This window comes from Diadema antillarum, unplaced genomic scaffold, assembly GCF_040938485.1.
Source record: "Diadema antillarum isolate AM-2024a unplaced genomic scaffold, OU_Dant_1.0 seq00002561_RagTag, whole genome shotgun sequence".
Taxonomy (NCBI): domain Eukaryota; kingdom Metazoa; phylum Echinodermata; class Echinoidea; order Diadematoida; family Diadematidae; genus Diadema; species Diadema antillarum.
The window spans coordinates 1-24,430 of record NW_027273161.1 but is presented as its reverse complement, the minus strand read 5'-3'; the positions used below and the strand labels follow the sequence as shown (position 1 = coordinate 24,430).

Sequence of the window (24,430 nt, the reverse complement as noted above, 5' to 3'; positions counted from 1 at the left end):
GCGTCGTGCGTAAACTTTTTACATTTTCATCTTCTTCTTGAAAACCCCAAGACCCATTTTCATCAAACTTGGCTGGTAGCATCCCTAGGGGGTTAGGAACTGAATTTGTAAAAATGGGCACCATGCCCCACCCAGGGGGCCCCCAGGGGGCCCCCAGGGGGGCCCAAACCCCCCAAAATTAAGGAATCTGTAAAAATCTTCTTCTCTAGAACCAGAAGTGATAGAGCTAAGTTAATACTATGAGTTAGTACATTGATGACTGTAGTTTCAAGTTTGTTCATGGCAGAATCAGGGGTGCCCCCCTTGGGACCCAGGGGAGGGGGGTGGGGAAGGGTTGTAATGGGGCCTAAATTGTACATTTTCATCTTCTTCTTGAGAACCCCATAACCCATTTTCACCAAACTTGGCAGATAGCATCCCTAGGGGGTTAGGAACTCAATTTGTTAAAATGGGCACCATGCCCCACCCAGGGGGCCCCCAGGGGGCCCAAACCCCCCAAAATTAAGGAATCCACAAAAATCTTCTTCTCTAGAACCAGAAGTGATAGAGCTAAGTTAATACTATGAGTTAGTACATTGATTACTGTAGTTTCAAGTTTGTTCATGGCAGAATCAGGGGTGCCCCCCTTGGGACCCAGGGGAGGGGGTGAGGAGGGGTCCTAATGGGGCCTAAATTGTACATTTTTATCTTCTTCTTGAGAACCCCATCACCCATTTTCACCAAACTTGGCAGGTAGCATCCCTAGGGGGTTAGGATCTCAATTTGTTAAAATGGGCACCATGCCCCACCCAGGGGGCCCCCAGGGGTCCCAAACCCCCCAAATGAAGGAATCTTTATAAATCTTCTCTAGAATCAGAAGTTATAGAGCTGAGATAATACTATGAGTGAGTACATTAATGACTGTAGTTTCAAGTTTGTTCATAGGAGATCCAGGGGTGCCCCTCTTGGGTGGGGGGGGGGGGGGGGGGGGGGAGGGGTGGTTGGAAGGGTCCAAATGGGGGCCTGAATTGTACATTTTCATCTTTTCCTGAAAACCTCATGATGGATTTTTGTCAAACTTGGCAGGTAGCATCCCTAGGGGGTCAGGATCTCAATTTATCAAAATGGGCACCATGCCCCACCCAGAGGGCCCCAGGGGGCCCCAATCCCCCCAAATTAAGGAATCTTTAAAAAATTGGGCCCTTATTGTACATTTTCATCTTCTACTTGAGAATGCCTGGTCAAATTTTGGTAGAGCTGTGAATAATTTAGATTAGTGACTGCGTGAAAAGTGAACTTGCGATACTCAGGTGAGCGCTAGACCCGCGGGTCTCTTGTCTCTTCCTGTTATATGACCAAAGTAGCTGAGTGCCAGATGATTAATCATAATCAAGTAATTTCTTCTTTGGGTTGATCTCTTGAAGCTGAAGGACACTAGCAATGTAGCATTGGTCTTTCTTGCAGTCCAGGGGATCTTACGCATTGTCCGCCAGCACCACATTTTAAAAGCACTTATACAATCTGGTTTTGTTAGTGAGCGACTGGGTTTCACAGGCAAATGTGGCATTGGGAAATAACTAGGACCTGAACAAGGAAGATTTTTGTAGCTTTTGAGACTCCTCGATCTGCCCATACTTTGTGGAAGGTCACCGTGGCTGATCTGGTCTAGCTGATTTTGTGATGTAGTTTGGGCTAAATTCCCTTCTGATTGGGACCTGGACGAACTGGAACACTGTTTTAATGGAACAAAGTCAGAAACATTTATAGGACAGAAACATATCTACAGCTTTAACAGGACAAGAGATCAGTACACATTTCTCATCAGACATTTGTACAAATAAGAATAGAACTGTGTAGAGATATAAAGTAACATGTATCACTGGATATCTGTCTTACATCAAAGTGTGCAGTATGAAAAGATAAATGTTTGTAGCCATTCACCTGAAGGTTCTACCTCAGTAGGTGTTCAATCTTATTCAGTTGGGAGTAATCTTGTTCTGTTTGGGATCTTGCAAGGAAATCACAAATTGGGGGCATACTGTAGGTACAGTCTCTGGGTGTGGCAGCATAGTGATGCTAACAGATGTCAATTAGGAAAGACTTCCTCATCATGCATGTATTCAGTAATATTTTTGTCACACAACTTCCTCCTCCCCCACACTCTTGTGTGGAGTGTATCACAAAGGTGGGATGATCTAAAGACTATTGCTTTTATCGGCCTTTCTTCTGGTCTTTGGCTCTCCATGGATGAGAGTAGTGCATTGTTATGGGTCGGGGGTTTTCCAACAGCTTTCATCATATTGTAATTCAGCTACTGTAAAAGTGGAAATTTTCGCGGTGTTGAAATTTTCGCGCATTTCGCGCAACCACAAACTAGCGCGAAAATAAAAGCACGCGAATATTTTTGCTTGCCATGCGTTCCTGTGCGTGACGTCTTGATTCCTCCAAATTAAAAACACGCGAAACTCTTCTGACCCGGCCAAGCGCGAAAAATTAGTCGCGCGAAAATATCCACTTTTACAGTAAATGCTTAATCAATCTGCTTAAAAGTTTAAAAATTTGCTAACTGTACTGAAAAAAAAAAATCATGGTGTGCTTGAAATTCAGCTTTGGTTCTAATTTTTGTGTAATTGTGCAATGTGATTTATTGCACCCTCCTGCACTCTCACATGCAAAATAACAATGGCCAGATAGCCATTGTTTATAAATAGGAAATCACAGGGTTAGGGAAGAATCACTACTATTGAAGTAAGTTTTCTTCTATTGTAGTTTGTATTTGGGGGGTAAAGGTTAGATTAAAGCACTATATCTGATATTTGTTGTAAATTAGTGCCATGTACTGTGCAATCATGCCTAAAATATAGAGACATGTTAGGAGCTCTGTCTATACAGTTTTATGTGAAAAAATGTTGGATGGATGAACCTTGCTCTGATTATGAGCTCATTTGACAGATTAAAGACTGGGATTGCTTGGTGGTGGTTTTCACTCGAAGGTACAGATAGCGTCACCTGCACCATTGTCTATTGCTCTGCATTTGACAGTGAAGCATACTGTAATGTACAGATCGTGAGTGTTCAAGAAAGGAATTTGAGTGTGGTTGAACAGGCAAAAAAAACAAACAAAAACAAAACAAAAAACAAAAACAAAAAAGGCAGGCAAATTGTATAACACTGATAAATAAATCATCTCTAAGCTTGAAATGTTAAATTTGAGTTGTTTTTCTTTAATTCCAGAAACGAAACATTAAGATATGTCATGTTCTCAGTAGTACAGAGCAGTATGCTGATTATAATAATCTCCTGTTTATTTAGTGACTGGTATTGGCTTGTGCAAATCACCCAACATGGAACCCAGTATGTGGGCATGACGCTAAACCATTCACAATTTTAATATTTACCTCCACCAAGGAAGGAGGTTATGTTTTCATCTGCATTGTTTTGTCTTTGTGCAAAATAACTAACAAAATTTGATTGAAACTTGCAGGAGAAGTCTAAAATGACACAAGGAACAGATGATTTAATTTTGGAGGATATTTTATCTTTTTACATATATATTGGGTCAATGAACTGGGAGTTCAAGCTGAGCATACTGGAGGTTTACAATATATGTGCACTAAAGCGCACGCTCTGCTTGGGCAAGGCACCACGCAGCTGGAAGCTGATGACATAAACAAAAAGCATTTATTATTATTGTGAATTTGCATGCGTGTATGGGTGGAAATGAGCTGCGCTGTCCGAGTGCTTTTCTATCCATGATTTTCAAGGGAGGCAACAAGTACTGTAAAACATGATTTTATTAATGGTACCTGTATTTCCTCAAAACATTGATCATAGCCAGAGGCTGAATTACAAATGATTTTACCAAAAAAACCAACAACAACACACTCCCCCCCAATATTTTCGCGCCATGAAATTTTCGTGAATGGGAGCCGACGGCCTTATTCACAGCATGACATTTTCGCGAGTTGTCTCTAATATTCAATGTATAGAGTGTAGCCAAGATGTTTAGCGTGCATTTTAATTTGTTGAAACTCGGCTCTTGCAAAATTCGCAAAATTAAAATGCTTGTGAGCATTCCTCGTTGTACAGTACACAAGAGCTATGACATGAAGCACAAATCTAAAAAAAAAGAAAATGACTGCAGTTTCCTAGTTTAATAGGCAAATGTATCACTGGAAGAAAATTTGTCTTTATCCTTGCTTTCACACATACCTTATAACCAATCTACCCAGGATTTGGTTAGAAAATAGATGTTCTGGTAAGAAAATTAAATCTTGCGAATTATTCCAGTGGATTTTTGGTTATCATTTTTAGACATTATTGAGTAGCAGTGGAAGTGTTTTGGCCAAAATTATGGTAAAATTGCCAAATGTGAATGTTAACAAGTTACTGGTACCTGTGTGTCAGAAAGGAAGGAAAGCTTGTGTCTACAGTAGAGTATTACATTAACAACAAAGCATTATTATAGCGTCATCTTATTTGAAGTGATTGTTTCTTGTTCTTTTACTTGAAACTCCACAGGGTGATGGCACCATCGACATCGACAGTAGCCCTGATTCCATGCCAGCTGCTGTCCTGGGTAATCAGGACATGCCAGCGGAGGAAGGAAGTGGGACAGAACCAAACAATGCTGGCTTGACAACAGATGATGAAGATCTCAACGGACCAGAAGAAATGGGCTCTGGTGCCACAGCCGGCAGTAAGTTTCATGATAGTCACTGCAATAGTTATGGGAATGATGCAAGGTTTTCAATTGGTAGGATGAATGTGTACAAAGTCAATGGCAGAGGTTGTGTGCAAATATTCAGTATGTGAGATTTCAATAAGAACTTTAATATGCTCTTAAATTTTCAGTTTACAAATGAGGATAGATCTTCATCCTACTGGAATGAAACTTAGAGTACTTTGGGTACGGTTTTGTTTTTGTTTTTTCAATTAAACTAATCACATACACACACACACACACACACACACACACACACACACAAATAAATGTGCACTTTTGTAGTCACTGACTCATTGTATTTATGAAGGATGTTAGCAACCTGTTGGCTCGCTTACAAAGCAGGCCTCGAATTTCGCCAGTTTCAGGGACAGGCAATTTTTGGTTTTAGGGGCACTCTCTCTCAAAATTTTTTAAGGGCAGCAAGGAAAAGTTGCAGTAAGCATGGTAATTTTGAGAGAGGCATTGCGGCAAGTAGATAGGGCATTGCGGTAAATTGCCTTTTGCCTCCCGGGTAATTCGAGGCCTGCAAAGTCTGGAAAGATTGGAGAATGTTACAGGGGAGGCGCTAAAGAAGTTGTCCTAGTTTCTTGCAGCTTCTGATGAGGTATGTCAATTTTGGTAGGTGATGTGTATAATGTACTACTGATAGTCATTTTGTAACCAGTGATGGTGCTGCATTTAGTCATTCTTATCTCCCAAAGTCCTCTCAAGTCTTTCAAGTGTCCAGCTACAGATTCTAATCAGGGGTTAATTTTCTAAATCTTTGGGGGAAAGAGGATGATTTACAATTCAAAACCTCTTTTTCAATTGTGTAAGGGTATTAAAAAAGATCTTGCAAGCTGGAGCCTGATAGCCTCAAAATGCCCCCAAATCCCCCAAAGTTTTGTTCTCCATCTAGGATCTCCTGGGATTAGAGAGAATCTCACAGCTACAGGTTGTACTGTTACTTCTTTTCCAAGAAATCCGATTGTGCCAGGTATTCATAATGGAATAACACATGCTCACAAGATCAGACACCCCCACACAACTCTTGTCTGTTCGAGCTGACTAGATCTGAATAGTCAAAAGACTCTTGAACCTCAAGAGGTGCTTTCAGTAACCAGGTTTGCTGGTACAGGTCTAGCATGTTATACAGCAAGTGATCCCTGGATCTACTTTGTTATATCTACTCAACCAACCTTGTGGTCTTCTTGTATTAAAATAAATATCTTGACTGGTCAGTTTAAATCTGTGAAATGAATAAAGCTGCATCCCCTCTATGACCACTCCCAGAAAGCAGCATTAACAGGCACGAGGCCAGTGCATGCCTGCTGTTGTGCATTCTGTTTTATGTGCAAAGAAGAAAATGTTGTTCTTTGTTTGTACTATGGGATGTAATCAATCAATAGGTCTTGTTAGTGGATTGGAACTATGAATACAAGTTACTGGGTTGATGTTTTTTGGTCAGGCAAATCATGATAAAAAGATACAGTGCGACTTTGAATTTGTCTTTATTGATGATTAATCAGAGAATATCACTCTTCATTTGAAACATTGATATAAATGTCAGTTTGATATGACCACTGGCATTTCATACCAAACAATGTCATTCATTACACATTTCAAATCTTTATTTGCAGGTATGTGGAAGGAATTTTATTTATTTTTATTTAGATTTTCTTCCCTTAAACATTTGCACAACAGGGTATTAAGTTTTCTGTCTCTCCTTTTTTTTTTTTTTTTTTTTTTTGCTTGTTTATGGTCTGTAAAATGTACCAAATGGATTGAAACATGAGAGATCAGTGGGATTTGAATAGTTCTAATCCAGTAGAAATTTTTAAAAAAAAGCAATTTGAAGAAATTCAAGGCAGTCATGGGGATTTACTTTTTGTTTGATACTTGTTGTGCATGAAGTTTACCAGACATTAGAACATGTCACTTTTGTGGATCAATGAAAAAAAAACCCAAACAAACTGGACAAGCAGTGCAATTTTCACTCATATATATTGTAAATGATGACCTTTTTGTATATTGTACATAATTCATATGCTTTAAAAAAAGACCCAATGGCACATGCGTAAATGACATCTCTTTTGTGTTGTGGTGTGGTCAGTATGACTTTTGAAGAGAGAGAAATATCGCACAAAGTCTGAATGTGAGAGAGATAATAAGTTCCTGGAATATTTGCCCGAATTTAAAACTTGCACAGTTGTGTAACTTAGCAAAAATGATTTTGCTGAGGGGCTCTATGTATACTAATCAGTCACAAAGATAGGAATACTGCTCATTCATTAATTAGTAGCACAGGGCTGAAGCTTAACTCTTAATGTGTCGCATTTGCATGCCCAACTCAGTGGATGGTGTGCCAAGTTTGTATATTCTGCTCAAATCACAAACCAGCCCAAACTGCATGATAAATCACAAAATTCCACAGTACAATGAAAGTGTCACTCGCGATCCATTCCTGTCACGTGTAGCTTGCAATATGTGGTGATTGAAAATCAAGCGATGTTACCTATTGGAATTGTGAGTAAATTCTAAGTTTCTGTCACTGTTTTGTGTTTTGTACAAAAGTCATGTCTGGTCAATATTAAACAAAGCTACTGGTCATTTGAAAGAAAAATAACCACAGCTTTGTTTATATAAAATTTACATCAAATCAAAGCTTGGCATTTTCTCTACAACTTTGCTCATTACATGACCAGCATAACAAGAATCTATAAAAGGTTACATAAGTTTGTAGAAAAACAAAGAATGGAAGAAACTCACATCAAAAACACAGAAAGTTTTCAAAAAGCATGCTTACGTTGCCGTCTCAGAATAATGCGGCACAGAGAGGGTTTACACCGTGGCGCATAAAGAGTTAAATTGACCTACAACAGTGTGTCTGATGTTACACAGCATTGCCAAGACTCCCTGATTCTGCAGGATGCTTCCTGAAAATGGACATTTTTTCTTCATGTCCTTAGCAACAGAGTCCTAAAGTTCCCCTGATTTGGGTGCTCTTTGGCTGATTGAGATGCATGTATACACAAATATCTTCCTGATTGCTCATTGGAATCTCCTTAATTTTCATATGGAAATGTTGGCCAAGCTGTGTATACAATATTTGGTGAAATATTCTAACAATTGCCTTTATTATTTTCTTCACTCAGACAATGAGATTAACAACCCAGCTGTTCTGCTTACAACAATTTCATCGGTAAGTATGATGTGATATTTCCAATGAGAGAAGACTCTGAAACATATTGTCTTGTGTTTCTTGAAATTAAGATAAGAAATTTTGCAAACAAGTTCAAACTTTCTTAAAAAGTGAGTGCCATGTTAAAGTAGGGAAGGCTCAGCACTCATATGAACACAAATACTTTAGAAGCTTGTATAATTTGTATTGATAATTAGTAAGTAAAAGATAAGATGTGATTTAAATTACACATGAGCAGAATGCTGCCTACTCTCCTCCTTCCTCTCTTCTTCTTCATGTCTTTCCACCCCATGAACCCAGGATTCGCTCTCATCATATTCTTCCACAGTATTGTGAAGACACTTTGTCATTGAATGACCTTACTATGTGCAGCATCAAAACTCCTTGTTCTTCATGCAGGATGTCACATACTCCAATGTGATTCCTGGTGACAGGAATGCCCAGCCAGATGACAACCTGTCAAATAATGTGAATCCTGTATACGACCCAGCTAATCCAGCAAACATAAATGGTGCCCTTGAAGATCCTGACAAACCTGACCAGGAGCCCAAGAATTTCATGGAATTGGTGTTTGGGAACCCAGCCATCTTAGCAGGTAATCATTGCTATGGAGCCTTATGTTGTGGTGTGGGCAAGTTATGAGAGTTTGCATTGATTGATTTGTTTTTGATAGGAATATACCCTAGATGTTGACACGTTAGCAAAGCTGGTTTTTTTATGTATGTTTGACAAAATTGAATTCATAAGCTTTATAATTCATCTGAATTTGATGCATACATCTTTTACACTATATCAACACATGTCAACCTTGAATATTGTCAGTGGTTTGTGTGAAAATACCAAGGAGAACCAGCATGTTATTCTGTTTTCTGCTTTAATACAAAAGTGCATGGGAGAATAATTTTTCTAGGAAGTTCATCACATTCACATTACCATAAAGGAGAGATAGATAGAGACAGAGAGAGATGTGAAGACACAAAGACACTGCCACGATTCATGTTGATGCTGACACCCAAGTTACCTTTGATTCCTGTTTTCATCTTCCTCCAGGCATGGTTGGAGCAGTGGTTCTGATTCTCCTGACTGTTGTCCTTCTATTCCTCTTCGTCATCTACCGCATCAAGAAGAAAGATGAGGGCAGCTACTCCCTGGATGAGCCTCACAAAGCCAAGGACCCAACTGCCTACTGGAAGGACACTAAGGAATTCTATGCTTAGAGGAGTGCTTCCCTTCAGCCTCTTTTTATTTAGCACCTTTAACAACCAGCCCCTCTTTGGCTTCTTATCTTTTGTCTTCTTGTCAAGGGGAATTCATTTGTAGATCCAGTGGGAATGACTCCATTTATATCTTTTTATTATTTGCTTGTAATATCAAATAAGGATTACATGACTTTAAGGGAGGTATAAAATACATAAGGTCACAAGCATGTTGAAAAATACACAAATGGAAGATTTATTGTTCATGATCTATTTATTGATGCATTCATTTGTTTATTTTCAAACAAAGCAGAAACATAGGGGAACAAGTAAGAGTGCATTCAGGATTGTTTGCAGATCAGACCTCCCTAAGTTATACAAGTTAGAAATGTTATTTGGAGCATCGAAAAATGGGGTCTTGCATGAAGTTGAGGATATATGTACATGTATATTTATTTCTGGAAGCTGATGCTTGATAAAGTGTAGGATGTCTCTGTGAAGACAATCAGGAAGACAGTAGTATATATGGGGAAAAGAATGCACTGCTTTTTTTCATTGGCAGTGAAACCTCTCCGCAAACAGTGAGAGATATTAATACCTCTGGGTCTGATATTATGTTGTTATTTTGTTTGCTATTATTCCTTGGTTGGCTGTTGGAGGGTGAAGCTATTTTATTTGTTGCCATCTTACTACCTCTCAGGGGCACATTTTATTGTATTGTCTTCTAAACAATGCAAGAAATGTCAGAATGTGTTAATCAAAATTGATTTACAGATCAAAGCATTTCGGGGTTAACTCATCCACCTGAGAAAAATGTAAAGTGAACTATTTTTCTTGCATATTACAAAGCACATCATGAAATGAATTGATATTGATTTATAATTTATTTTGATGGTTTGAGAAAGGAAGTATCTTTTATTCAAGCAAAAGTTTTATCTGGAATAAAATGTTTATTTTTTTTTTCTCAGTGGAACAAATAAAAAGGTAGGATTCATCAGTGTGTAATGATTTTCTAAGTATATTTCTTTTAGACATTTTGCACTTTCTAGCATATCTGTACACATTTTGCGATATTACTTTATATATGTTAACATTTCATTTTCATCCTCAACATGTAAACACGAGGATTGTTTGACGACAGTAGTTTGTCTTGTGGAGTTTAGGATAAGTTAAGCTTTGTGGATTATTTGATGACTACTATTCCTTGCTAGGGAATGAAATTTTTAAAAAAAAGGCCTTTAATATTTATACTCTTCTTCAGCTTCATAGCTCATGGAAGAGCATGGGAGGAGTGTGATACAGCAACAAAATAATATGCCATCCTCTTTCATCAGATTAACCTTGGCACTGTACTTAGTATCCCCATCACCCCATCCCAATATGTACTTTTAAGAGAAAGAAAAAGCAACCTACTTTGGCCAGAGAACTCCATCCCAAATCTCATTCTTTCATACAATGACCACAAAATGTGCCTCCAAACAAAACAAAAGAAAACAAAATAGTATTGTTTGTAAGATATGTAAAATATTGTAGACAGAAGTTCAAGCACTGAGGCCCTATGTTGAAGTAGACAAGTTTTCTGAGAGTCAGCTTGGTCTGTTACTGTGCCATGTACAGTAAACAACAAGCAAGGTTGAATGACAAGACTTGTGAGTGCTTCCTTTACAGAGGTGAAATGTGGCAAATGTCATGGATAGCTAGTGAGCAACGAGAGGCAAGGGATAGTTGTAAACTACATGCCATCAATGTCCACTTTTCCATTACAGGGAAGGACCATAGCATGTAGGTATGGATTGGAGCTCATAGCAATTTGTTTCTCCGTGTGTTAGTGCATCTTACACTTTCACCCACTTATGAATATGGATTCTTTTTCCTTATCAAGGAGAACTGATTTTACATTTCAGTCCAAAATCGGGAACAATGTCAACAAGCCATGCAGTGGAGGACCCTAATGATTTTGTGGGTTAGAGGGATACATGGATTTTGCTTCGAGGCATCATTTTGGTTGGAACCTTTGGCAGAAAGTTGATGTGTAGGTATCAAACTAGATAGTGTTTGCGATAAAATTTAAGTGCTTGTCCATTTATTACTTTGAAGAGAAAGAAAATTGTTCTTTGATATCATGACTAGTGTAGGATGTTTGTATGAGATGAAAATCCTGTATTTCTTACAGAATGAATATGTTTGTTAGTATATTGAGGTTTTGAGGTATCTGACAATTCCAAGGTATCTTCAGTAGCATTGGTTTGTCATACTCTTGGTGTAAACATGTGTGTTTGTACTGGAACTCAATATTGCTCTTAATTCGCAAGCTTTTGTCAAACTATTCCTAAAAATATTTGGAAAGGAAGGCGTGTTGTGCGACCATTGACAAGGTCACTTTCACACTGACATGCTCAAGTCAGAACACTGTCATTGTCATTCTTTTTAGGCAAAATTGATGAATCAGATGAGTGCACGTGATATTCCAATCCCTCTGTGATGAAGCAAGTAGAAACTTCTCCGTGAGGTGTACTGCAGGAGATGCGGAGTGAAGTATAAATCACATTCTGAATGATTGTGTCACCTAGGAAGTCACATTGAGCTTCAGAAAGAAAGAAAATGTGTGGTTGAATTGTAAGTTAATTGGGATAAAAAGAAAAATATATATATATGCACAACGAAAATATTTTTAGAGAAACTCTTTGGGAATTCAGCACCCTTGTCTTGTATTTAAGTTATTGTGTAGTGTATGTGATGTGATATAAGCTTGTGGAGAAGGAAGAGAGTGTTTCTTATATTGATCAATTGGAGGAAAGTTACTTTTTATGTGTCATGTACACAGGTTTCGTAAAGGCTTAATATCTGCTTATAGTCATGTACATACAAACTGTAGTGTAAGCTTACTGATTCTTTGGCAGAGGTGAAAATAGAGCAAATATTAATGGTCGGTTGTCAGAGAAGGTCTAGAATTCAGAGTTCCATATCTATGGGTGCGAGACTGTACATAGGCTTACATGCTTGCTTTCAGTGAAAATATTCAGTTTTTCTATAACAACTTTAGAGGAGAATGTATATGGTAAGTCATTTTTAAGTACAAGCCCTGCCAATTTTGTTTCATGTAGTATCACACTGATATCGGTCATTGGTCTATTGCACTGATTCGTTACAGCAATATGCATGACAGCAAAGTTCAGTGTTTCTATACTCATTTGCGTAATGTCAGCTTTGATGAGTAAATCTAGTCAAGACTGTGTGTCTAGATAGTGACAAATGTGGAATAGAGGGAAAGAGAATAGACCCAAACCTCCACTATCACTGCTACAGTATGAATACACTGTAGACACTAGTTGTCAAGAGCATACACAAGTGTGAACTGAGATAGCTGAAATCATTATCATGTTCTGCAGATTCAGTAGTATTCCTGTCATGTTTTAATGTGATTTTTTATTTTAAACTTTGTATGAAAGATTGAACTATGCACTTGTTTCCTCCCCATTTTTTTTTCTTTCCATGTCTATGTAACTTGCAGTGGTGCTGAAGGCATTATTTTCAGTATGTAGAGGTAAACATGTAATGTAATGTGTTTGTCCTCACCACAGATTCTCAGCATACAGTGAACCATCACTATGCCTTGATTACTGCAGGAGACATTTCTCCACCACTGCCAAAAACAACCTGCTTAATATTTGGATGGAAGCACCTGCACTAAAAAAGAAAGAAAGCTAAATTTGCTTCTTGTTCATACAAAGTGAAATGTCAGTATGGCATGCAACCGCCATGGGCTTATCAAGAATATAACTACAGTTTGATACCTGCTGCCAACACACAATTTTCAGTCAGTGCTGAGTATGTGTTGCTAATTTCATCGTATTGTAAATCATTCTAAAAGTCACTCAAGTGTAGGTCGTTTGCTTAAAGCCACACTTTCAGGTAGTCTTTGTCAGGGGCTGTGGTTGAGAGAATAGATACAGTACAGTCAACATCAAAACGTCCTTATTTCCCATGTACCTGTTTTGTCAGTATGTGGTAGATGTTATATATGTAGCAGTGCCATTCATGCACCACTTTTTCTTTTTAATGTTATAAGATATTGGGTTTATCTTTTCATGTGGTTCACTAATACCTTCATACTACACCCCATTCTTGTGTTGTTGTGTTTTTTTTCAGAAACCATTGGCATCACATGAAATTGTGCAAAGGTGATGCCCAATCACTTCAAGGAAAAGATAAGCAATAACTCTGTCACATTATACCCTTTGCCAAGGATATATGGATATTGGCAATTCATTTTGGACCCAAGTTGCCAATTTAAAGAGAGAGAGAAAAAAAAAAACAAACATCAAAGAGTAAAGAGTAAAATGCATACTTCTCTGTGTGTACCCGAGGTATGAGCCATATGGAAACGATTATTATCGAAGCACTCTTACTTTCAAGTCTAGAAATTATTTACTGAGAGAGAGAGAGAGAGAGAGATTATCAGTTAAATTGTATCTTCCAAATATTTCACTGAAATTTCTTGCAAAGGTGTAGATTTTTTTTTCCCCTAGCAGTTTGCTGATGCCATGGTGTTCTTTCAGTGCTTTGTCCAGAAATTGTTTGTGCACAGTTGTGTGTTACTTCACCACTTGAGTTTTCATCCCTGTTCAAAAAGTCTGCCATCTGATATAATAAATTCACCAGCATTTTTTCATATATGTGCAGTTGTGAGGTTTGATTTATTTCTTGTCTTCTGTTACAAACACACAGTGACATACTGTATCAAATTTAATTTAAGATTTCCTCTTACATGTTCCAAGAAAATGAATACAAGTTCATTCAGTCACTTCTCACTTCATCTTTCTCAGCTGCTGGTATCTGTCTTAGGTTAGAAACCACTCAATATTCTAGCAACAACAAACTTAGGCAATTGGAATAATAGATGGTGCCAAGTTTGATGAGGTAGGGATTGCCAAGACTTTTTTCCCAAGGTTGTCTGAAATATTTAACTGTAACTAACCATGTAGAAATCCCGCTAGAGATTAAAGTTTGATCACAGGTGATATTTTTATGGAGGAGAGTCTAGAAATGAGTCAGTGATGGATACTCCTGCAGCAATAGTGAATTCTTCATATTTACAGCTGTATCGTTTGTTTTTCTTTGTCATTCTGAATGTCAACAATGATGGAGTCATGGCAATCACAGCAAGCATACAGTCTGTAATTTTAAACTACTAATAAATTCCACTTCTGCAAATCTACAAGAACTCTAGAAATTTATGAAAGCATCTCTTTTGTATGTAATCATGGTTTACCCTCCATTATACCCATCGTAGTTTTATGTTGAATGTCTCTAAAATGACGGCCAGTCCTTTAGTAGAAGGTAACCACACCCAGGGCTGCCAACCCTGAGTGAGAGTTTGGCGTGAGACACTGCGAGGGTGGGCCAGGGATCGGGAGTGGAGCTACCTCCTGGCTAGTGCCTGGCGGCCTGCTGTGCGGCCGTACGTATGTAAGTATGTACGTACTACATACACAGTCAGTGTATGTAAAGCGATGTAAAGCACATGTCATAGCCAGACATGTACTGTAATTTGCCAAAAGTACAAGCTACGCTCACGTGGTATAGGTAGAAACCAATCGTAATACAATCTTTGCGCGCGAACCGAAAACGATTATTATTGGTTAAGCTTTACACCCGCGCGGGAAAATCTCGAAATTTTGGGCTTGGGCATATCGATATTCGGAATATCAGAGAATTTAGAGATATATTTATTTTTTGTTGCAACTGATTGACAAATTGCCCTATATCGACGTATATAAGCACTGAATTAATTCAATAGGGCAATTTGTCAATCAGTTGCAATGAAAACATCTCGACGGAAGAATTTCATGAATTTGAATACTTATTTTTGTAGTCATGTACATTCCATTTTCTATAACTCAATTCAAAAGGACTCTCCTAACCTATCCTAACATTGGAATGAATGCACACACTCTGTAAAGTATGGACCGAGAAAAGAGGCTTTGAAGTACAGTCTATTCAAGCGCTTAATCTTTACCAAACCGTGGTAGCTGTGCGATGAATGGAAGAAAAAACATGATATAAACCACCGTAGCAACAACAACAAAGAGATTATCAGATTAAGCTGAAATTAAGCATGCTTTATCAACACATTCTTTAGATGATCAATGCCAACTTTCAAAGCTGTAGCATTATCCTTTCTAAAGTCATTAGAGTTTAAGTTGGAGAGTATGGACAGGGTTTTTAAGAATGAAAAAGGACTCTTTAAGACACAGCTCATCACACTATTCTACCAAAACTGCTAAGAACACAATTTCCTGTTCGTTTTATGATTCTTAAGTATATTGTTGAAGAAGACTTGCTCTTTCAGAAAATATGAAAATCTCAAGATTGGCTAGGTTGACCTGTTTCACCTATTTTCAGTTCTAACACAAAATCAATGTGTGCGACTTTTTGTTCTTTCTATGATGCACGGTCACAATTGTACGATGAGGCTGCAGTGAGTCTAAAAAGATCAGTGCAGCCGTTGCCTCAGGGGTTGGACAGAGAGAGAGGAGGGAGGTGTACTACCTTGTACATCAAATTTTACCACCTTTTTAAGCAATTAAACCACCATTCATCACTGTTAACTACAAACAATAGGGTCCAGCATAAAGTCCCGATGTGGCTGTTACTCGTGTCTGTACATTCCAAATATATGAATGTACAGTTGTATGTGTACAGTCTAGAAATTACAAAATCCACATTATGCAGCATAATGGCTCTAATTTGCAAAAATTTCATGTCACAAAAATATCTTGCTTTTCAGTATTCTAGTGATAGTTTTTTTGTCTCACTCTATCAGTATGATTCTTGATACAAATTTAGCCACATGCAAAAATGTCCTACAAGTTCCAATCCATCAAATATCATACTGTATATTGTGTACTATTGATTACATAATGCTTCAAGACTTGTGTAAAATGAGGAATGTTTGCATGCATTTTAATTTCGCGAATTTTGCGAGAGCCAAGATTCGCGAAATTCAAATACACATGAAAGTTCTTGTCTGCACTATACGCATTGAATGTTAGAGGCAACTCATGAAAATTTCATGCCGCAAAAAAAAGCCTTCGGCTACAATTCATGAAAATTTCATGCCGCGAAAATATTCTGTTTTACAGTATGGGCTAATTTGCCTCATATTTTCCCTCAGGTGGAGTTCATGCTCTCAAAATATTTTTTTTTCAGTTGACGAATCTTTTTGTATTTTGTTTTGCTTTGTTTTGTTTTTTCCTCAGTTAAGGGATTTAGACAACAAAAATACATGTTCTTGTAGTTGGAATAATAGCACAAAAAATACAGAAAGAGATAACTGTCAGAAAATAAAAATCAACCATTCATCACAAGAGAAATGTCAAGGAAGGCACAAAATACAAAGTATGATCTCTCAGTCACCTGTCCATGAAAGTCTGGAAACACTCATATTTTTTGTTGCTGTGTTTTGATTTGTTAAGACTGATATGGTCAGTGTGTAAAGTCATCACTATAAGATGCTCAGGCTAAGTTGTATTACATAGAATTGCAGATGCTAGTCTTGATATGGCTTTCCATACAAATCATGAATTATTCATAATTCATGGTTGACTTAGTCCTTAAGCCAGGAAAAACCTGTGCATGCAATGTGACAACTCCACCAAATGGCTAGTTGCATTGATGCTTGAATGCTCAATTGTTGTGCAAGGTGAAAGTTGGCAGAAATCCAGCAAATCTTGGATCCAGGACTGTTTTAACTGTCATTGTGGAGGGCAAAGAGGTGAGCCTGAATTACTGATGTATATTTTGCAGAACATCCAAATTATGGAGAGGGAACAAGTCAGTTATCTTTTGCACTTGCTCAGCACAGGTATGTGAAATACATCATGTAAGACTGTACTAATGACAATGCAGTGACTGGACACAGCACCTTGAATACATTATTATACCCCCGCCAAACGAAGTTTGAAGGGGGTATATAGGAATCAGCAGACGGTCGGGTGGTCGGGCGGTCGGGCGGTCGGTCGGGCAGGCGGTCGGGCGGTCGGTCCGTTGCAAATCTTGCGTCGCGAACTACTTCCTCAGTTTTCAACCGATTCCCATAAAACTTGGCACAGATGTGTGCCTTGGGTTGTAGATGTGCAAGACATATTTTTTGACAGTACCCAAAAGTACGTTGCCATGGTAATGGCATATTATGGGCAAAATGGGTACAAATCTTGCGTCGCGAACTCCTCCCACAGTTTTTGATAAATTTTTATGAAATTAGGTACAGATGTTCATCTGAATATGTTAATGTGCAAGACACATATTTCCGCAGTGGCAAAAAGTGCGTTGCCATGGTAACGGCATGTTATTGGTAAAATATAGGGCAAAATGCTTCATGGCAAAACTGCTTCATCAGTGTAAATTCTTCCAATTCTCATGGAATTCATATTGAATGTTTGTCTTAGGATATAGGTCAGCATGACACATTTCTTGACAGTGACAAAAAGTATGTTGCCATGGTAACAGCTCACATATTATGAGCCAAAATGATGGAAAATTTTGTGTTGCAAACTACTTCCTCAGTTTTTCCCCCAATTTCCATGAAACTTGGTACAGATGTGTGCCTTTGGTTGTAGATGTGCAAGACGCATTTTTTGACAGTACCCGAAAGTACGTTGCCATGGTAACGGCATATTAATGGCAGAAGATCAAGGAAAGATCTTGCGGATTTAACTACTTCCTCAGTTTTTTTGACCAAAGCTTATGAAATGTGGCACACACCTTGATCTTGGTGGGAAGATGTGGAAGACATATTTTTCGGATGTGTCGGAAGCTGCGTTGCCATGGTAACGGCATATAAATGGCAGAAGATCAAGGAAAGATCTTGCGGATTGAACTACTTCCTCTGTATTCGACTGAAGCTCATGAAATGTGGCACACACATTGGTCTTGGTGGGAAGATGTGCAAGACATATTTTTTTGGATGTGTCGGAAGCTGCGTTGCTATGGTAACGGCATATTAATGGCGGAAGATCAAGGAAAGATCTTGTGGATTGAACTACTTCCTCAGTTTTTGACAAAAGCTTATGAAATGTGGCACACACAATAGTCTTGGTGGGAAGATGTGCAAGACATATTTTTCGGACGTGTCGGAAGCTGCGTTGCCATGGTAACGGCATTTAAATGGCAGAAGATCAAGGAAAGATCATTCCTTGGGTAAGACTGTTGTCACGGGGCGGGGTATTAATCACCTTCAGTGATATTTCTAGTTTTCCTTTGGTCAAGGACATTTAATTTGAGAGAAATATTCAAGGTACCCGGGTACTCAGAGATTTGGTGATATATACCACATGTGAGTAGTCATGTAAGGGCCAGGCCTTTTCAGTTTCTACTGTCAAATTTGGGGAGAAGTTACCTTTCCCATTATTCTGCCAGACACCTACTACCAGAGAATAGAGTCAATAGCTTGATTGCTGCCATTATACTGCCTGCTGGATATTGGTAAATTATTTTGATAGAGACCACGATCGTTTGTCAAGGACTATTTTGATTGACTGTTGGGACAAAGAAGTGCATACTGTACGATTACTTTTCAACGTGCTTGCAACAGCTTCTGTTTGATCATTTAAGACAAACTAACATGCAAGCTAGTTTGCTCAGTTTAGGGAAGGTGCACTCTTTTACCTTTGTTAATCAATATGTATAGTAGCAGTTTTTTGACAGATGATGTCATTGGTAGACAGAATCTTGAATTGCAAGTTTCTTTCGTTTCCTTTTGTATTTTTCGTGGATCGCAGTAATGTGAAAAAAAAATTTGCCAAAAATTATAAAACATATGGCAAATATTTAGATGGATTTTATTTTATTTATCTATTCATTAATTAATTAATATTTTTTTTGCCACAAGTGATGACCAGAGTATCATAAGTCAACACTAGTCAACATACATTTGCATATTGTATCTTCTAGGCCTTATACCTGAAGATGTGACACACACTTCCCTCTACCACGGTATATGCCAAATATTTAGTGAGTTGAATTTTTCAGAAATTTGGATTTCCCAACAATTTTGTGAGTGGTTAAATTCGCGATTGTGGAGCTCATTGGTTCCACACCTACCACAGGAATAACTCACTGTTCCCCTTTCCAGAGCAGGATCCCTGCTACAAAGTTATATTAAAATTTACAGAAAGAACAAACAAAATTCTGCAATTTTATTGGTCGAGACCCATGCATCAATTTCACTAGCCACATATTTGATATCAAATAAAGATCACTGCGATCACTGGCAACAGCCACTGTAAACATGCTATCACACATATGTAGCAAAATAGTTTGAGCACTTGGCAAGAGATTGCACATGTAGCAAGAGATGGCTGCAGCTCTGTATCCAGTAATAACAATTTAATGGGAACTGTGAATGATTTCAGATTTTTATATTTGAATATCTGTAAATTGGTCATATTGGGTAGGCCTACAGAATTTTAGAATGTATGATTTGGGCAAGGAATAAAAATGTTTTCAACATTTATTACATCACTATGAACAATAGTGATGACATACTAGCCTCACCATAAGAATTTAGTAGTGGGGGCTCAAGGAAGCAGAACAAAAGAAGAAAGCATGCATAGCTAGATTCTACACAGGTTAACTTGAGCAAGAGGTAGGAATATTGTATTGAATTACATTGCTACATTTCTGAAATATTGAGGCTCGTCACAAAGACGACAGATTTTCTAAAATCATTGTGATCAATGGACCGTGACGTCACTATGACGTCATTATATGAAAACACATTTTCATTAATATCTCATTAATGGAAAGGATCATCCTTGTTCAGTGTAATTCGTTTTGGGGTTTTCAGAGTATTGGCTTCTCCACTCAGGGACCACAATCAATTCCACAAATCTATTGTACCATGTAACTGTTGATTTATGCACTGTAATACATGATGTGAAATTATGAAAATCATCTGGAATTCCCCTTTATGTAGCAGGAGTTCACACACTTAGCAATGCATTCACATATTTAGCAAGAGATGGCTTGCAATTATTATATCCAGTAAATGTTCTGCATGTCCATCCAGTAGTTACTGATGCATGGTTGCATCTATGACAAGCCAAAAGGAAATGTAAGGTATCCAGTAAATCTGCCAAGCGTCGGTAATCATTGGAAATACATTCAAAACATGCAATGAAATTCTGGCAAAAATCTGTCCACCGTTCCATAGAACAGATGATGTACTGGTATGTGCCTTTGTGTGCATTAGTATAGGAATAGTGTGCAAGTGGTAATCATAGAATCTAGCCTAACAAGTTTGTAATTACAGTACCTTTTGCATGCAATTGCTCCTGCGATGCACTCAGACCTGTGCATCAAAATAACATTCTAATGTGAGGATGTTAACAAACATGATACCTCCTTACAGAGCCCACATTAGGCCACTGTTGCTACTGTCACAAACCATAGATTCCTAACCTTGGGTGTATAAGAGAATAATATACTACTATGCTATTTTAGGTTACAAGAACATGTTTGATGTTACGCCTGATGATTATGCCTGGTGACAATAATAAAGAGGATGACATGAAAAACTCTACAAATTTACAAATGACTAATGATGGATGACAAATGCCAGACAATGTGCAAATACAATCACAATAACAGCTGATTTTTGTGACATACAAAAAACCCCTAAAGATCAGAAAATTGCATTCCTATAAACAATTAAGGCTTTTGTTAGATTGTGTCTTACCAACTAGGACAATCGCAAATTCCAAATACAAAATGGATGAATGGAGCAACTAGTAGAGCATTAAAGGGACTGTCCAGTTCTGGTTGAGGTGAGGATTTAGCTTTTAATGTTTTGCAAATATTCAGAAGCCACTCTATGAGATGTCAAAGAGCATGCAATTCTAAGGGGAATCAAAATTTATTTGATGAAATCGGTTTTGAAATGACTGAGATATCCAAAAACAGGTGAAACAAAGAGATCCTAATAAAAGTTGTGGCCTGTCGCCTTTTATTATTATCACTTGTTTTGATATCTCGGCCATTTGAAAACCAATTTTCAACAAATAAACGTTGAATCCTTCTTAAAATTACATGCTCTTTCATATTTCGTAAGAGGTTTCTCATTATCTCACTTAGGAATGTTATAAATCTGAATCCTCCCCTCAACCAGTACTCTCAGTCCATTTAACCACAATGTGAAGTTGATTTGGATAGATCTCCTCCACAATCTCAATCACTATATTCTCCCAAAAGTGTGGTCCTTCACAAACGATCCTTGCACATTATCTTTGTACAAAGGAAATATTCCCCTGCTTACTTGTATACCGGGTACATCATAACAAATCACTTTGCCATTGTACTTCCCTAGCTAAAGGTATGGTTGAAAAAGAAATTTTAGCAAGTTCATGCAGTTACCTTTGAAGTTGACTTCAAGATATCAGGTTCTTTCTACTAGGTAGGTAGGTTTTACCTATATACAGGATGTCCTACAAATTCATATCACCACTATAGACAAACCTAGCTTTGATAAGATAGGGCTGGAAAACAATTTTGTTCAAATTTACTTGACATTTTAACTGGCGGGGGGGTTTGAACAATGTCTAGAATCATGCATCTACATTGTATGTAGCATACACATGTAGGTCTACCTGAGCCAAATATCTAGAAAATCTGTGAGAGTTGTGTGAACAGGATCTGGAATGCACCCCTTTAATGGCAAATGTACAGACAACCCTTAAACAAAGCCTTTTGGGCTCTTTTTGGCTCTTTTGGGGGCATAGGGTGTAATGTGAGTTTTCATACAAATTTGATTCATTAGAATATTACTTCAGGCACCGGCAGAGTCACGATGCAGAGAGACAAGGTAAAGCATCATCTTTGATATTGACAATGCTGTCAGTGCATGACTCCATACAATGCACCTCTGACCGACACTTGGCTGTAATGCATTGAAGGGTTATGGAAATGGTCAAATCATGGTTCAAACTCTGTCAACATAACATGATGTGACCTATAGTGATCTTTCCATAAAATCTTCAATAGCACTATAACATGAAGATATACCCTTGATGTGCATCTATGAACCAAGTCTAGTCACAATTGGAGTAACAGTTTAAAAATTATTTGTCACAATAGACTTGAGGATCTCAATGTTTGTGACAGATGACAGACAGACAGACAGACAGTGGTTAGACAAGAGACAGACTCTGTTTGGATCCTTGGTCCCACCTCAACTTCCAGTAAGCAAGACAAAGGTCTTCAATACTATCACAGAAGTTTAAAAGAAGTTAGCCAATTCCTTTCTTTCTCTTTTTCCAGTGTAGTTTGGGAAAATTATAATAAAGAAATACAGTAGAGCATTTCATTCTTTTACAAACAAAGAAAAGATATACTAGTACTAGTACTAGCTAGTACTAGGACTAGTAATGCTCATTTATTTCAGTTACAGTATTTTCAGTAACTGCAGTGTTGAGCAAGGCTTTTAATATTTCAGTTACAGTTATATACCAAAATAATCTTGCAGCATGAATACGACCTTCCAACAACACTGAAAAAAAAATTTAAAAGTCTTTCTTGTTAATTTTTCAAGTTTCCACCAAATCTTGGCAGTAGGCAGCTTTCTGTATTACATGACTAGTGCAAATGTAAAGAGCAATTCTTAATTATATTTAAGTTGACTTTATGAATTAGACACGCAGACTGCTAGAGGCCGGTTCAGAAATACATGTATTATACAAAATATCAGTCAAAATATAATTTTCATGATACTTTGTGTTCAAACCAGGGCTTTGGTTGCTACTTGTATTACTGATTTGTGACAACATATGGAAAAAAAGATTTCCACAGCATGCTTACTTCATGTCCTCATTTGATAAAAATGTATATCATTTTGTTTGACTTTTACTCCGTCTGTTACCGGTACAGCCAACTTGAACATAGTGAGGAATTGCATTTAAAGTGCAACCTACAGACAGCTTACAGAGTGACACTGGGTAATTTCAAATTCAGTGCTAGTGCTGGTGTTAGTGTTATCTCAACACTAGCATCAGCAATAATATTGAACTTCATATCAATCAGTGCCCATAGTGTAAGTTGGCCTCAACACTTTGTGTTCGTTCGAGGGCTCAAAAGCGCACCAAAGCAACGCGAACCAGAGTGAACTGTACCATGTTGTGCTATATATTTGGAATGTTTGAGCGCTATGGTGAGAAAGCGCACCTCACGAGTTATTTTTAGAGGAGGTCATGCATTTTGTAGCAAAAGGGTCATTCACCTTGTGCACTTCCAGATGTCCCGAACAAAGAGAATGAACTCTTTACATTATGACATCTATATGTCTTATGCGTATTCTTCACATGTGAAACTTTTGTATGTGCGCATTCTTCACATGAACTTTTGGTATGCTTTTGGTACCCTTTTGGAGCACATCAGGAAGTGATCTACTTTTGGCTCAGCTCAGTTCAGTACACTTTAGGAGCGTTCCGAGTTTTCCTCTGGCACGGGTTCGGTACGGTACAGTTCACTTAAGGAGAGCGCTCGAATGCACCCTTTGACATCTTAGTAGTTCCCATAGCTACTGTTGAATGTTATCTGATGAACCAAGCTCCACAATCCTGTTGAGAATTTATGTGCTCTTTCCCCACTTGATAATACTACAGTCCATAGGAATTATTGAATATGGTAGCTTAATAGTGTTGGTGTCAACTTTGCTGTACATACAAGTCTCACATTCATGTCCACAGATGAACGTCATCCCCACTCATATCAGTTGAGTTCATTCATAACCTATGCTTACCACAAAAATCTGTGCAGAATTAAGATTGAATTTTGGAGATGGTCATACGCACGAAGGGCCTACCATTTGAGTCCTTACCCATCATTTATCTTACACAAAGCATTTATGGTTGCATCTTCTTGACTTGGACCAAATGCAACACTTTTTTTTTTATTATGCAATTCCAGTACGATCCCATGGACTTCATGATGGTGTAAAACAAAACTACAGCCTAGTGTCATAGATGGATGGACATGATAGGTAGGCCCTATTGCTTGCATTTATCTGACTGTTGGTGTTGGAACTTGGTTTAATGTAGCAGTTTGGGAGATAACATCTAACTTGAAATCACCCTATGAGTATGAGTTTTGTTTTCAATATCAGTCAGGTAAAGGCATCTGTACCGGTAACACATTCAGTTTTTATAATCATACTGCACTGATGACTGGAAAACTATCAAAGTTCTCAATCCCTACAACAATACTGGATGGCATTCTAACATACTGGCATTTTCACAGAATTTAGTGGATCTCATATCAGCTGTGCCGTATAATGTATGATCAGATTAGCATTGA

At 38.0% G+C, this 24,430-nt stretch overlaps 1 protein-coding gene across 1 annotated transcript; it reads left to right on the top strand.

Annotated features, from left to right (window-relative positions):
* Positions 1-4,500: 4,500 nt before the first annotated feature.
* On the top strand, positions 4,501-13,738 carry LOC139714950 (syndecan-4-like; the record flags this gene model as incomplete). Its single annotated transcript, XM_071626597.1, has 4 exons — positions 4,501-4,678; positions 7,840-7,886; positions 8,286-8,481; positions 8,937-13,738. Coding segments are annotated over 4 exons (588 nt in total), but the record flags the coding sequence as incomplete, so codon positions are not given.
* Between the last annotated feature and the right edge of the window lie 10,692 nt (positions 13,739-24,430).